Source organism: Arachis hypogaea, chromosome 16 (assembly GCF_003086295.3).
Source record: "Arachis hypogaea cultivar Tifrunner chromosome 16, arahy.Tifrunner.gnm2.J5K5, whole genome shotgun sequence".
NCBI classification, from domain to species: domain Eukaryota; kingdom Viridiplantae; phylum Streptophyta; class Magnoliopsida; order Fabales; family Fabaceae; genus Arachis; species Arachis hypogaea.
The window spans coordinates 149,579,981-149,597,480 of NC_092051.1; the positions used below are offsets into that span (position 1 = coordinate 149,579,981).

A 17,500-nucleotide genomic window follows, 5' to 3' on the forward strand; every position below is an offset into this window, starting at 1 on the left:
ATCAAAAAGGTCATGAAATTTCGATGCATTTATCTCTTATTTTACATATAATGGATTTACCTGAACCACTACATGATTTTCTTTTAGTCTTTTTGGGATCATGTCTTGTATTAGGAAGTTTAGGAGTAGTATGTTTTACCAACCCCATTTTTTCTGCTTTTTCATTGGGACTAGTTCATCAACTAGCACTATTATGGTGTAAACCTTTAGGAGTGATTATTCATCAAGTTGCTCCCTGATCTAAAAAAATATACTTGATTTGTGCCTATTGTCCGTATCTAAAAGATCTTGTTCTTTTGAACATAAAGAAATAAAGAAGCCATTGCAAGTGCCGGAAATACTAGGCCCACTAAAGGCACAAAAATGGAAGGTAAGTTTATCATAGAATGGGTACCTCGATTTAATATTTGTACCTGCTATATATAATTATTAATTATAGAATATTGAATTTATATATCGCATTTTTTTCTTATATTGTTATAAAGATAGTCTATAATCAATAGAATTCAAATATACTTAGTAGACTCAATGGATCACTTTTTTCGATAAGTATTTTTTATGGATTCTACTCATCCTATTCCTATTAACTGAATATATATATTCAGTTAATAGGAATAGGATGAGTAGAAAAGAGTATATTGAGGAGTATAAAATAGAATCTAATTCTATATATAATAATATATTATTAAAATAATAAAAAATAGAAAGAATGAATGTAAAACGTAGAACTAAAAAAATGGATTGATTTCGCCTTCTATTTCCGCAAGGAACATAGGTATGATAATACACTTTAAAATTTTTTTATTTGGAAAAAGAAAAAAAATCTTTTAAGTTCTGCTAAATTTTTCACAAAGGGAAGAAAGCATGATTTTTCGGACTCTATTATGGATTTCTGAGCACATTCTCCATAGGGCCCTCTTATCTCTTCCTTCTTCGAGCTCGGATTATGCAAGAAGGGACCGAGAAGAAACTATCAGCAACAGCTGGGTTTATTACGGGACAGCTCATCATGTTCATATCGATCTATTATGCGCCTTTGCATCTAGCATTGGGTAGACCTCATATAATAACTGTCATACCTCTACCCTATCTTTTATTTCATTTCTTCGGCAATAATAAAAAAAACTTTTTGAATTATGGGGACAAGAAAAAGAATTCAATACGTAAATTTAGCAGGAACAAATGGAAATCTTTTTACTCCAGGAACAAGTAGAAAAAAATTGATTAAAAATTGAATTCCTTTCTAATTCAACTTTCAAATTAAAATTTAGATTATTATTCTGATTCTTTCATGTTTAATATCTTTTCTTTGAATAAATAATATAATAAATTAATTATATTAGATATTCTGTTTTGAATTCTGATTCTATTAATTGAATATTCATAAATACGGGGTTAAATTAAATGCAATCAAAGTATAAATAAATATATGATTTGGTAAAAAAATAGAAAAGATTACTTGAGAGCTGTAAAAAAAAATAGGAAAAAGATTCATTATTTAAAAGATGTTTTTCCTATTTTTTTTTACTAAACTAAAAAGAATCTTTGTTTTCAATTTTTTTCAATAACTTTTTAGTATTGTTTTTGTTGTATTTTATTTTGTTCATTCAATCTATAACATAAATATTTTTTTACATTATAATATAGATCTAATTTGAATATTATTTGATTAGAGTCTATTAATGTTGTAAATGTAAATATTAAGAACTTTAACTTTGAATTTCACAAAAATATTCTTTGAATATTATTCTTTGATCAAAGGAACGGAGTGTGCCCGGCTCCGCTGGTAGCGCGAACGAGAAAAGGTATCATTTTTCTCTTGAAAAATTGTTAAAAAAATTTCTATCAGATTTATGAGTAAATTTATGAGTCATAAGACAATTAACCATTCATGACTTAGGGGATTTGATTTAGAAGAATAAAAAAAGGAATAGCCGGATTGAGTTCATGGATTCAACTTAACCTAGGTATCCATAGAACAATAAATGATTTTTATATCCGAAACGCATTAGAAAAGAAGGGAAATCTACGAGAAAAAAAATCATTATATAAATGAGAAAAGCCTCCAAGGTCCCATCCCCAAAATGCTAGGAGGTGTTCAGAAATGGTTGAAGTAGTTGAATAGGAGGATCACTATGACTATAGCTCTTGGTAAATTTACCAAAGATGAAAATGATTTATTTGATATTATGGATGACTGGTTACGGAGGGACCGTTTCGTTTTTGTGGGTTGGTCCGGTCTGTTGCTCTTTCCTTGCGCCTATTTCGCTTTGGGGGGTTGGTTCACAGGTACAACCTTTGTAACTTCATGGTATACTCATGGATTGGCAAGTTCCTATTTGGAAGGCTGTAACTTCTTAACCGCTGCAGTCTCTACTCCTGCTAATAGTTTAGCACACTCTTTGTTGTTACTATGGGGTCCTGAAGCACAAGGAGATTTTACCCGTTGGTGTCAATTAGGTGGTCTGTGGACTTTTGTTGCTCTCCACGGCGCTTTCGCATTAATAGGTTTCATGTTACGTCAATTTGAACTTGCTCGATCTGTTCAATTGCGCCCTTATAATGCATTCGCATTCTCTGGTCCAATTGCTGTTTTTGTTTCCGTATTCCTGATTTATCCACTGGGTCAGTCTGGTTGGTTCTTTGCACCCAGTTTTGGTGTAGCAGCTATATTTCGATTCATCCTATTTTTCCAAGGGTTTCATAATTGGACATTAAACCCATTTCATATGATGGGAGTTGCTGGTGTATTGGGCGCTGCACTACTATGCGCTATTCATGGTGCTACCGTGGAAAATACTTTATTTGAAGATAGTGATGGCGCAAATACATTCCGTGCTTTTAACCCAACCCAAGCTGAAGAAACTTATTCAATGGTCACCGCTAACCGCTTTTGGTCCCAAATCTTTGGGGTTGCTTTTTCCAATAAACGTTGGTTACATTTCTTTATGTTATTTGTACCTGTAACTGGTTTATGGATGAGTGCTCTTGGAGTAGTCGGCCTGGCCTTGAACCTACGTGCCTATGACTTCGTTTCTCAAGAAATACGTGCAGCAGAAGATCCTGAATTTGAGACTTTCTACACCAAAAATATTCTTTTAAACGAAGGTATTCGCGCGTGGATGGCGGCTCAAGATCAGCCTCATGAAAACCTTATATTCCCTGAGGAGGTTCTACCACGTGGAAACGCTCTTTAATGGAACTTTAGCTTTAACAGGTCGTGACCAAGAAACTACCGGTTTCGCTTGGTGGGCCGGAAATGCCCGACTTATCAATTTATCCGGTAAACTACTGGGAGCTCATGTAGCCCATGCCGGATTAATAGTATTCTGGGCCGGAGCAATGAACCTATTTGAAGTGGCTCATTTCGTACCCGAGAAGCCCATGTATGAGCAAGGATTAATTTTACTTCCCCATCTAGCAACTCTAGGTTGGGGGTAGGTCCTGGGGGAGGTTATAGACACATTTCCATACTTTGTGTCCGGAGTACTTCACTTAATTTCCTCTGCAGTATTGGGCTTTGGTGGTATTTATCATGCACTTCTGGGACCTGAGACTCTTGAAGAATCTTTTCCATTCTTCGGTTATGTATGGAAAGATAGAAATAAAATGACTACAATTTTAGGTATTCACTTAATCTTGTTAGGCATCGGTGCTTTTCTTCTAGTATTCAAGGATCTTTATTTTGGGGGTATATATGATACCTGGGCTCCGGGAGGGGGGGATGTAAGAAAAATTACCAACTTGACCCTTAGTCCAAGTATTATATTTGGTTATTTACTAAAATCACCTTTTGGAGGAGAGGGATGGATTGTTAGTGTGGACGATTTGGAAGATATAATTGGGGGGCATGTATGGTTGGGTTCGATTTGTATACTTGGTGGAATTTGGCATATTTTAACCAAACCTTTTGCGTGGGCTCGGCGTGCACTTGTATGGTCCATTTTCATATTTATTTTTATATTTCTTACTATATTTATCTTACTAAATAATCTTATTTATATATTATTATATTTAATATTTAGTTTAGAATATTTAATGCATATTTCATTTAAATGTATATTTAATGTATTTAAATGTATATTTAATGTAATTAAATGTTTGTTGTCTACATCAGTCCATCCAATAAAACTGAAAATTTAGAATAATATTCTATATATCTATTATATAAATATATTAGGCTATAGTAATAGTCAATCCAAAAATTCCATTATATCCCTTCTAAAAAAATCGTTCTTTTTCGTCTCGTATTTTGTAGAGATAAATGGTATGTGGATACAGCAGAGAATTTGCCTTTTTTCTGTTATTCAAACTAAAAGTGAAACTCAAAAAAGAGAACTCAAAAAAACTAAAAAGAAATAGCAGTATGGCCTCTAGCAATGCTGATGACTGCTCACGTAATTGGAAATAGAGTGCATAATAATCTCTTCTATTAAATTATTTAATAAGACAGACATAAAATAAATTCCATCTTTGAATTTCAAATTCAAATCTGAATCCCCTAGAAGAGATTATATATGAGTTATAAGATACAAATTTTTATTCATTTTTAATCTTGCTCCGACTGTAGGCTTTTTACTAGTTAGTCCAGGTAAAGTCCCCAGACGGCGTATTTTTTTGAAACGAGGCCCTCTGTAGCGTGACATAAAGACTCCCTTTTTAATTAAAAAATGAAAAATCGAAATTAAAACTAAACTAAATGACAAATATGATATGAGAAATGAAGCGAAATTCACAAAAGCATTGTAGTACAAAGAAGAATTGTATGAATTCTATCAATATCTGAACCTTATTCTATTTATAGAGAAAAAAGGAGGTTTGTTTCTTGAGTTGTTCTACAGAGATCAAACTTCACCAATTTTGGATTCCTAAAAAAAAGACATTATCCATTTTTAAAAAATAAAACAACAACAATTTTATACCCAATTTTAGAATAAATTTTTTCATTTATTCGTAAGGTTTTGAACTAAACAATTTATGTCTTACTAGATTTAGGTTATTTTCGACAAAATCATTATTTAAAAAAGAGTTAGAAATAGCTTTTTCTCCAAGAGAACGAGAATGGGTGTGCATTTGGTCTTGATCCTTGAAGAGTGAAAAAGATAAGTCACTCCACTTACACGACTTTCCCGATAATATCCATAAATGACTTGTCTTTGGTAAGATATGTATGTTACCCCCATTAAATTCAGATGCATGATATACATCAGTACTCCAATGCATTTCTCCCTGTGAGTTAGAATAAATATATTTTCGAACTTTTTCCTTCAAATTTAAAGTGTATGTTCCCGCGCGAATCTCGGCAATCACTTGCTCTGATTCTACGTATTGATTATTTTGAACTAATAAAAAGCTTTTCGGTGGAATTCTAACATTATGTAGAATGTCATCACTTTCAATAGTTACATATAAGTCTATATAAGATAAAAAAGCAGGATGACCGTGACGTGTACGCGGGAAATTCAAAAAGTTTTTTTGTATAAAAAATACAAACGTTGGAATACTCTGAATTAGCTGGATTCTATTCTCTAATAGAATATAGAATTTGTATATAAACAAAAATAGTTTCAAATAGTTATATTTTTTAATAAAATCAAAGAAACAGAATTTTAGAATTATTTTTATTTAATAGAATTTTTAAATAAAAATAATTCTATTAAATAAAATTTTTTACTTATAACTCATATAAATATCTATTTTGGAATCTATTTATTTTATAAGAAGAAAAAATATTTTGAATGGAATATTTGAATGGAATACTAAATTGGTGATCCAAAAATGATAAATTTTTGAATTTCTTTTTTTAAAAGAAAAAAAGAATATGCATCTCTTTGGATTCAAAAATGAAATAGAAATAAAAAAGATTTGATAATAAATGAAAAACTACGAATTTTTTGTTCCATTTCCGACGAGATAATAATAATAATTATTGAAATGTTTATATCTTTTGTTAAGCTCTTTCTATATATACGAATTCTTCTTATTCATTTGAATATATGAATATAAATATATATTCAAGTGAATAAATAATTTAATTTCTAATAATTTTTATAAAAAAAAAGAAAAAAAAAGAAATAATTAGAATACAATTCTTTTGTTTCTTTAATATTTATTAATTACTAAAAAAAATTGCATCTTTCGAATTTATTCTTTCAATCTCGACGATTTACAATAAATAGGTTATTATGATTTCGGGTAAGCCGCTATGGTGAAATTGGTAGACACGCTGCTCTTAGGAAGCAGTGCTAGAGCATCTCGGTAAGTACCTGGATCAATCGAAAGTTCGATTCTATCTGAACTGCTCATTTTCAAATGATATCCACAGTGTTCACAAATATTCATTTTTGATTTAAAAATTTTCCTATAATTTAATCCATAACAATTTTCGCATTCAATCCATAAATGCTTGTATTTTTGAGTTTCATCGAGATCTTTAGAATCCTCTCTTTTAGTTAAATTCTCATTCGTGATAGTTGTTTTTATAGAAGAACCCTCGCTTTCACTACTATTTCCGCCCTTACCACAAATAGAAGTATAAAAGTAACTGTCATTGTATTTATCACTTTCACCTAAAATGTGACTAACAATACAGATTTGAGAACGAAGATAACTTTCAATGCAATTATGAATGCCATTTTTCCAACTCGATTTAGTATCATACATGTAATGATTCTCATGTCTCTTAGAGACATTATTCAGATAGCTAGAATTCTTATTATAACTATCAAAAAGACTTTCTGGTTCACTTAGAAAAGAAGGATCATTAGAAATCTTCAAAAATTGATTTTCAATATCAAAATATATGGAATAACGGTTCCTTTGGCTATTGTTATCCCTAACTAAAAGAATTTTATCAGATAGGAAATTTCTAATGTTCCTGACACCGACTAAATAATCAACATTACTGTAACTAGAATTGTCACTATCATTCCAGCTAGGAAAGTCTTTTTCCATATCAATCAAAATTGGGTCTTCACTTGCACTGGTATTTTCAACAGGACCAAAACTATCCATTGAGTTACTTAGCCCACACCTGTATTCTAACTGCCTATAAAACAGCATAGAATTGAACCACCCTATTAATTACTGTAACTGTAAAAATTCTATTACAGTTACAGTAATTATATTAATAGATTAATATAGTAATATATACTATTAATATAGTAATATATATTATATACTAATATAGATAGTATCTAGAATTTTGGGCTGCTTTAATGGTAGTTTTCACATTTTCCCTTTCTCTCGTAGTATGGGGAAGAAGTGGACTTTAAAGGTACGACTAATTGGGGTGGGGGATCCAACTGTATCAATTGTTTTCTAGCTGGGTTATTAAATTTTTCTATTGAATATTTTTCATTTCCTTTTAATTAATACCATACCAATTCCTTTAATTCAAATATATCCGCATTTCGGAAGTCTATTTTATTTGAGTGGTGTAATGTATTCTATGCATACTAAATACAAAATACTCTGTCAATCACCCAAATAGTGAAATTATTACCTTATTCTTGTTAAGGGGATGAAAAAAAGATAGGAAATTTTTTCCTATTCCAACCTAATTCTTCCTAAGATTTCTATTTAGATGAACTGGCTCTTACCAAAGTTATATATCGAAAATGAGTAACCGCGGAACCCCCTTTAACACCCCTTTTCCCTTTTTTCCCCTCTTTTCAAAGTTGGATTTCTAAGTTCTTTATTGAACTCATTTATTTGCAATCATGGTTAAAATGTAAAAAAGATTGGGGTTGACTACCAATCTTTTCAAAATACAGAAAAAGCTTCTCGTAGAAACTACCGATCATTTGTTAACTATTACAACTATTCCAACTATTTAATCAATTACTTCTTGGAAATGCTAAAAGTATTACTCAATTTTTTTATATGATACCGGGCCGGGATTGATATTAAGAATCAGAAACCCATAAATTTGAATAGCAAAAATAAGAGTTGCTTTTGGATTATTACATATATATTTTAGTGGAACCAATACAAAAAATGGATGAAATAAAGAAAAAATTGGAGATATAATATATAGATATATATACTATATATATAAATATATATAATATAATGAATATTATATTCAATAATCTTGAATTCAAATTGGAAAATTGAATATTGTATTAATTGATAAAATTGAATAAAATAACAAAAAACAAAATACAGAAATGATAAAAAATTTACTAAAAAAATGTATTTATTTTATTCCACATTTTATTCTAATCTAAAAAAAAGAGAAAGATTCTAATCTAATATCTAATATAGAAATAAGATAAAAGCGGGTAGCGGGAATCGAACCCACATCGTTAGCTTGGAAGGCTAGGGGTTATAGTCGACGTTTATTTATCTTTTTTTTTTTAACGTCTCTAATTCAAAACCGAATGTGAAACTTTTGTTTCATTCGGCTCCTTTACGGAAGGGATTCAGAAAAGAAGAAATATGGAACACGGAAAAAAGATTCCGCTAACCCATAACATCTATGTCAGCCTTTCTGTATGAATACATTGAAAACGCCTTGCTTTTTAGATGATCCCTATAGAAAAGGAGTATTTTTACAAATATACGTTTATTTTTTCTAGTTACTTCGTTCTCTATTTCTATTTGAAAGAATCTTTAGGAAAAGAATCAAATTTCCATCGAGCTAAAAAAAGGATATCGATGTCTCTAGTAAACTAGAGTAATCGTTTAATAGCTATTGTGCCTCAGGGGAGGTCCTGCGGAAAAATAGCTCGGCGCCAGGATGATAAAAAGCTTAAGACCTCTCTTATTACTTTTTCAATATGAAAAAGTAATAAGAATTCAAAATGAAAAAGGTCATCTTATTCAAAACCCCAATTATGAAATCCCTTCTCGCCCACTTCACACCTCGGAACGCACCGTTCTTATAGAGAGAGAGAGGTGCTTTCACATCTTCTTAAGCCGAAATGAAATGGCTGGGGAGAGGGAAGGTTCCCTTTTTTTAGTTTTAGGGTACTCCGGGAAACAGATCCAGTGGAGACGGGATGGGGCCTGTAGCTCAGAGGATTAGAGCACGTGGCTACGAACCACGGTGTCGGGGGTTCGAATCCCTCCTCGCCCACAACCGGCCAAAAAGGTAAGGACCCTTACCTCTGGGGGTAAGAAAATCATGATCGGGCTAGCGGACCCAAAGCTATGGAACTTGGGTGTGGGTATTTTGTCGAAATGGAATGGCCTTACCTTACTGTTTTCTTAAAAAAGAAACAAAATTTTCGTAAATGGTGGATATTTCTAAATAAAAAAAGTATGTCCTAAGCTTTAGCTCTTTTTTTAATATTTGTATTTTAGTAAAAAATTCTCATAAAACGAAATTTGTCAAATCAAATAAAAACATTCGTTTATTTTGTTTGATATGCAGTAAAATTAAATTCATATGACATGACCCAATCGAATAAATAAGAATTTTTGTCTTTTATTTCAAAAGCATTAGTTTTTTCGAAGTAATTTCTTTTTTTACATTAAACAGATATCTATGTTTGGCAAAATTTTGAAAAAAGTGTTATAATATTCAAAGTTTTACTTTAGATAGAAAGATAGAAAAAAAGAGGGGATAAAAAAAATGGCTAATTAATCAAATAAAAGAACTATTTGTTTTACGGAACAGAAGATATGTCTTTCACATGACTTGTAGCAATAAAAAAACTATATCAGTTGCATGGCAGTTCCAAAGAAACGCACCTCGAGATCCAAAAAAAAAATCCGAAAAACTCTTTGGAAAAGGAGAGGTTTTTGGACAGCATTGAAAGCTTATTCATTAGCGCAATCAATTTCTACGGGAAATTCAAAAAGTTTTTTTGTATAAAAAATACAAACGTTGGAATACTCTGAATTAGCTGGATTCTATTCTCTAATAGAATATAGAATTTGTATATAAACAAAAATAGTTTCAAATAGTTATATTTTTTAATAAAATAAAAGAAACAGAATTTTAGAATTATTTTTATTTAAAAATTAACCACTGGTGCCACGGAGAGATATGTTTTAAGATCTCGCATTTTTAATCCTCCCTTTTTCTTTATTTCAATTTCTAATACATAATTTTATATAGGACTATCAAAAAATAGTTATTTTGTTAATAACCACTTGGATTTTCTGCCGAATTCTTAATTCAAATTTGAAATGTACAACGATTCATTCGATAGCTTTTTTGTTTTCTAATAACTAATAAAAAGGGGTCTATTTCTGCCCGAACATTCCATAAAAATGAAATAGATTTCCATGTTAGGGAAATTTCCTATTTATTATTATTTAAATTATTTATTAACTTAAGAAGTCTTTCTTTGATTATTATATTAAAATTTTTCTGATTAGAATATAAGAATTTTTATATTCTTAATTATATTATATATTATTATATATTATATAATATATATACAACGGAGAAAATGTGGAAAACAAGACAAAGATTCTTTACAATGACACAGAAAACCAATTGAAAGGGATGTAGCGCAGCTTGGTAGCGCGTTTGTTTTGGGTACAAAATGTCCACTACTTCTATAAATAGAATAAGGTTCAGATATTGATAGAATTCATAAAATAAATTCTAAAATTCTGTTTCTTTGATTTTATTAAAAAATATAACTATTTGAAACTATTTTTGTTTATATACAAATTCTATATTCTATTAGAGACTAGAATCCAGCTAATTCAGAGTATTCCAACGTTTGTATTTTTTATACAAAAAAACTTTTTGAATTTCCCGCGTACACGTCACGGTCATCCTGCTTTTTTATCTTATATAGACTTATATGTAACTATTGAAAGTGATGACATTCTACATAATGTTAGAATTCCACCGAAAAGCTTTTTATTAGTTCAAAATAATCAATACGTAGAATCGGAGCAAGTGATTCCCGGCGACTCATAGGCAGTGGCTTGGTTAAGGGAAACTACCGGAGCCGTAGCGAAAGCGAGTCTTCATAGGGCAATTGTCACTGCTTATGGACCCGAACCTGGGTGATCTATCTATGACCAGGATGAAGCTATCTTTGTAGCTCCAGAATGTTTCAGTCTATGCTCCTATCTACTTTCTGGATATACTAAGAAAGATGTACGGTCTAATGAGGCTACTACGAAATATTTACTCATGGGTGGGCCGGAAATGCCCGACTTATCAATTTATCCGGTAAACTACTGGGAGCTCATGTAGCCCATGCCGGATTAATAGTATTCTGGGCCGGAGCAATGAACCTATTTGAAGTGGCTCATTTCGTACCCGAGAAGCCCATGTATGAGCAAGGCTTAATTTTACTTCCCCATCTAGCAACTCTAGGTTGGGGGTAGGTCCTGGGGGGAGGTTATAGACACCTTTCCATACTTTGTGTCCGGAGTACTTCACTTAATTTCCTCTGCAGTATTGGGCTTTGGTGGTATTTATCATGCACTTCTGGGACCTGAAACTCTTGAAGAATCTTTTCCATTCTTCGGTTATGTATGGAAAGATAGAAATAAAATGACTACAATTTTAGGTATTCACTTAATCTTGTTAGGCATAGGTGCTTTTCTTCTAGTATTCAAGGCTCTTTATTTTGGGGGTATATATGATACCTGGGCTCCGGGAGGGGGGATGTAAGAAAAATTACCAACTTGACCCTTAGTCCAAGTATTATATTTGGTTATTTACTAAAATCACCTTTTGGAGGAGAGGGATGGATTGTTAGTGTGGACGATTTGGAAGATATAATTGGGGGGCATGTATGGTTGGGTTCGATTTGTATACTTGGTGGAATTTGGCATATTTTAACCAAACCTTTTGCGTGGGCTCGGCGTGCACTTGTATGGTTCGGAGAAGCTTATTTGTCTTATAGTTTAGGTGCTTTATCTGTTTTTGGCTTTATTCATAAGAGGAGAGGGGACCAAGATACTTTGATTTCTTACGTTTTTGCAAACGTGCGAGTTTGTTGAATTACACTATTCAAAATTAATATTTATATGATAAATCACTATTAATACTATTTATTCAATATAAATAATATAAATACTAGTTATTCAACAAGTTCGATTGATTGATACGAGTTGATTTTCTGTTATGATAAATTGAAGAAACAATAGCCGGTCCGATAGCAGCTTCAGCGGCTGCAATGGCAATAACAAAAATAGAAAAAATATTTCCCTTTAATTGGCGACTATCAAAAAAATCAGAAAAGGTTACGAAATTTATATTAACTGCATTCAGTATAAGTTCAAGACACATAAGGGCTCTAACCATATTTCGACTCGTGATCAATCCATAGATACCGATAGAAAATAAATAGGCACTCAAAACAAGTCCATCTTCGAGCATCATTGACGAACTCCTTATCAATTTCGATTCACTATAATATTAATATAATATGAACAACAATTCAACCAATTCAATTGACTAAAGAATTAAAAAAAAAGTCTGAAAAAAAGAATATATTCGCAAAAAAAAAATTTCTACATAAACACTCTTTTTTTACATTTACAGAGAATTAAATCGAAATAACTGAGGAAAAAAAAGAATTCTTTTTTTTTTGCAAGTTAAAAAAATTTCTTACTGGCGAGCCACGACAATTGCACCTATCAAAGCAGCTAAGAGAATTATTGAAATTAGTTCAAATGGAAGAAAAAAATCTGTTGATAAATGGAAGAAATGACTAGTACTTATTAAATCTTGCTCTATAATCTGATTTGGTCTTGTAGTCCAAATAAGCCCGTACCATGATGTATCTGGAATAGTAGTTATTAGTGAAACAAAAATACTTGTACAAACCATCAAAGTAATTCCCCCCTCTCGTCAATCCCACGAGCCTCTTTTTTATCTATTCTAAATTCTCATTCGATTACGGCATCAAAATAGAAAAACTCACATTGGGTTGGGTTTAGGGATAATCAGGCTCGAACTGATGACTTCCACCACGTCAAGGTGACACTCTACCGCTGAGTTATACCCCTTCCCTTGCCCCTATCGAGAAATAGAACTAACTAATCCTAAGGCAAAGGGTCGAGAAACTCAACGCCACTATTCTTGAACAACTTGGAGTCGGGCCTTCTTTTCACACTATTACGGATACGAAAATAATGGGAAAAATAGGATTCGACTGTCAACTGCTCCTATCGAAAATAGGATTGACTACGGATTTGAGCAATAGCACATAATTTCAAAAAACCCATACGATTTTCCCTTGATTTCACGTTTCTGCAATATATATATTCTAATAGTTTCTGGATTATAATTGAAACCTCTTTTTTTTTGAATCCATCTTACATCAACAACTCGACCTCTACCGCCTATAGGTAGTTTTAGACAAGTTTCCTTTGAGGAGGATACCTGAATTCCAAGTATAGCTCGTAATAATCTATCTTCCGGGGCATACGAGGATTCTTGTACCATTTGAGGCGTTAATTTCCCCACTAAAATATCGCCCGTCTCTACCCAAGATCCGGGGGTAACAATTCCATTTTTGTCTAAATCCAAAAAAAGACACCAATTTGTATGTGAAAGGGAATCCTAATAACAAAAAAATATCATTCCTAAGAGGGATCCCCTCTTTTTTGCTTCGTGGGAACCCTTATCTAATTTGAAATTCAAAAGTTAAAAAAAAAAGAATTTTTGATTGCATCAGAAACGACATTTTTTGAATTTGGTATGGATAAAAGATCTTCCTATGTTATACTATTCCATTCTCGACGATGAATCGATTTGATAGCTTAGCTTAGATATTGTTATTCATGATATTATATTGGTTCTATTTGATATCATCGAGATGTGATTTAGACCATTGAATTTGCTGACGAAAGATTTACCATCTCTATGGGATTAGATCCCGAGTTATTTATTGGAAATAAAAGAAAAAAAGCATAGAGATTATGGAAGTAAATATTCTGGCATTTATTGCTACTGCACTGTTCATTCTAGTTCCCACTGCCTTTTTACTTATAATTTATGTAAAGACGGTAAGTCAAAGTGACTAATTTGACTTAAAACATGATTTCATTTCTTAATTCATGTCAATACAGTGAATGAAAAAAAAGATTCTATTTTTACTTAAGATTTAATAAATGAAATAATCGGACTAGAAGCAACAGAATTCTATAAAATCTGGATAGATAATATGGTAGAAAGAAATCAATTTGATTTCTTTCTACCATATTATCTATATTATCTATTCTATAATTGTAGTGCAAAAAGTTTTACTCTATAATATAATATGGATCAATCTACAATATGTATCTAAATATTCAGATCGACCTTCTTATATATAGACTTATATATATCGAATTTCAATTCCATTACATCATTATATCTAATGTACATAGTAGCTCCAATTTTTTCTTTATTTCATCCATTTTTTGTATTGGTTCCACTAAAATATATATGTAATAATCCAAAAGCAACTCTTATTTTTGCTATTCAAATTTATGGGTTTCTGATTCTTAATATCAATCCCGGCCCGGTATCATATAAAAAAATTGAGTAATACTTTTAGCATTTCCAAGAAGTAATTGATTAAATAGTTGGAATAGTTGTAATAGTTAACAAATGATCGGTAGTTTCTACGAGAAGCTTTTTCTGTATTTTGAAAAGATTGGTAGTCAACCCCAATCTTTTTTACATTTTAACCATGATTGCAAATAAATGAGTTCAATAAAGAACTTAGAAATCCAACTTTGAAAAGAGGGGAAAAAAGGGAAAAGGGGTGTTAAAGGGGGTTCCGCGGTTACTCATTTTCGATATATAACTTTGGTAAGAGCCAGTTCATCTAAATAGAAATCTTAGGAAGAATTAGGTTGGAATAGGAAAAAATTTCCTATCTTTTTTTCATCCCCTTAACAAGAATAAGGTAATAATTTCACTATTTGGGTGATTGACAGAGTATTTTGTATTTAGTATGCATAGAATACATTACACCACTCAAATAAAATAGACTTCCGAAATGCGGATATATTTGAATTAAAGGAATTGGTATGGTATTAATTAAAAGGAAATGAAAAATATTCAATAGAAAAATTTAATAACCCAGCTAGAAAACAATTGATACAGTTGGATCCCCCACCCCAATTAGTCGTACCTTTAAAGTCCACTTCTTCCCCATACTACGAGAGAAAGGGAAAATGTGAAAACTACCATTAAAGCAGCCCAAGCAAGATTTACTATATCCATGTGAATTTTTTCTCCTATCTCTATAAAAATATCACTATGAAGGAATTATTTTACTATTCTGTCTACTCTTGATTCAACACACTTCCACTGTAGTGTTCGAGTAGATACTCTAATTTTCTCTCGAACCATAGTAATCAATTCTTTTTTTCAAATCCTTGAATTGTTTATTTCTCTTGTCTTGAAATTTATTCTATGTTTTCTATTTTTATCTTTTGTTTTACATTACACACGTCGTTTTTTAGGGGACCTACACCCATTATGTGGCATAGGGGTTACATCCCGTATAAAATTTAAGAGTATGCCACTTCTACGAATAGCTCTTAATGCCGCATCTCTTCCGAGACCGGGACCCTTTATCATGACTTCTGCTCATTGCATGCCTTGACTCGCTACTGTTCGAATAACATTTCCTGCTGCGGTTTGGGCGGCAAATGGTGTTCCCCTTCGCGTACCTTTGAATCCACAAGTACCTGCGGAGGACCACGAAATTACCCGACCCCGTACATCGGTAACAGTGACAATGGTATTGTTGAAACTAGCTTGAACATGAATAACGCCCTTTGGTATTTTACGAGCATGTTTACGTGAACCAATACGTCCATTTTTACGCGAACCAATTTTGGGTATAGGTTTTGCCATATCTTATTATCTTTTTATTATTTCATAATTATTATCTCATAACCTAAAAGGAAGTCTGAGATGTATGGATATATTCATTTCATGTCAAAAAAACAGATGTTTTACTATATTTCTTTTTTTTAATTAGAAACTAGAATTAATATTCTCAAAATTGGCATTCTATTTGTGTTAATATACAACTAACAAAAATAGAATTTCCAATTTTAGATCCCCAAAATCTCTCTATCTAATATCTCTTTTTTATATTGTATTCTATTAGAATAGTTCTAATCTATATATATATAATCATTGATATATATTATATATATAAGAAAATTTCGAAATATTCGAAATAGAATTTCTATATTCATTCAATAATTTGAAATTTTCACATATTCAAAAATATTAATATATAATCAATATTACTATAAAATCATATCATATATAATAGAGAATATTATATAATTTCTAAGTTTTCATGTAAAAAAAAGTTTGAATTTCAATATCTATATCTTTTTTTATTTTTTTTTATTTGCGCACCCAGTCCTTTATAATTCAAAGCCCTCTCTTGTGGCTTTTGTGGAAATATTATCCTTATCCTTGTCTTTGTTTATGTCTTGGATTGGAACAAATTACTAGAATTCTACCTCGTCTACGGATCAATCTACATTTTTCACAAATTTTACGAACAGAGGCCCGTATTTTCATATTTATCATTCCTTCAACTTAATCTCGGATCCATTTTAATGGAAGAAAATAAGGTTTCCTTCAATTTTTAACTTCTATTCTAATCGTACCCCTCAAAACCAATAATATTAAAATAAAACAACTAGAGATTTTGCAATTGAAAAAAAAACTAGCTAAAAAATATGATTTTTATGGGAAATTTTGTAATCCAATTGATCGACCACTAACACTAATATATAAATATTATTAAAAAAATTCTAAATAAAACAAATTCGGAATCATAGAAAGAAAATTAGTCTATCCATAATAGAAGAGGAGATGAGATCATATGAAAAATGTAACCGATTCTTTCCTTTGTTTGAGTTACTGGCCATCCGCCGGAAGTTTCGGGTTTAATACCGATATTTTAGCAACAAATCCAATAAATCTAAGTGTAGTGCTCGGTGTATTGGTTTTTTTTGGAAAGGGAGTGTGTGCGAGTTGTTTATTTCAAGAATAGGTTAGATCGAACCAACTGCACTTTTTTCTTTATATATATAAATAGGAAAAAGTGCATGATCCCACGAATTACTTCTGAAAAAAATTCTAGTTTTAATAAATTAAGAAAAAAATTTTAAGAACCATAGCATTTCGTGATTCATTGTTAAATCCACTTTGATTCTCTATGAACTAACAATTTTGGACCATTACCATGGTTAAAGCAAAGCTAGGCATAGGCAGTTTTAAATCTAGACGCAGTATAGAAGGAGTTTTAGAGGATTCAAAAAGGTCCGTTGAGCGCCTATATCTTATGTCATAATAGATTCGAACACTTGCCCCGGATTAACATCCGGATCATAATTGTTCTAGTGAATAACTAAAGAAAAAAATTGGAATAGATAGATGGGAGATAGAATAGAAAGAAACTCAATATAAAAATCTCTCAAAAGTTCACTAATTTTTTTTTTATATTGGCAGGTCTCTTTGTATGTGTTGTCCGGAAGGAGGAGGACTCAATGATTATTCGTTCGCCGGAACCAGAAGTAAAGATTTTGGTAGATAGAGATCCCA

The 17,500-nt window shown here is 31.4% G+C and overlaps 1 protein-coding gene and 1 non-coding gene across 2 annotated transcripts; one reads left to right on the forward strand and one right to left on the reverse strand.

Annotated features, from left to right (window-relative positions):
- Window positions 1-6,183: 6,183 nt before the first annotated feature.
- Window positions 6,184-15,784, reverse strand: LOC112805994 (acetyl-coenzyme A carboxylase carboxyl transferase subunit beta, chloroplastic-like). Its single transcript, XM_025848308.1, has 2 exons — window positions 15,616-15,784; window positions 6,184-7,076 (listed from the first exon to the last, which is right to left on the reverse strand). The coding sequence occupies exons 1-2, from the start codon at window positions 15,782-15,784 to the stop codon at window positions 6,184-6,186; spliced, it is 1,062 nt and encodes a 353-aa protein (XP_025704093.1).
- TRNAR-ACG (transfer RNA arginine (anticodon ACG)) lies at window positions 9,009-9,082 on the forward strand. Its single transcript has one exon. It is a non-coding gene; the product is annotated as a tRNA-Arg (tRNA).
- Window positions 15,785-17,500: the final 1,716 nt, after the last annotated feature.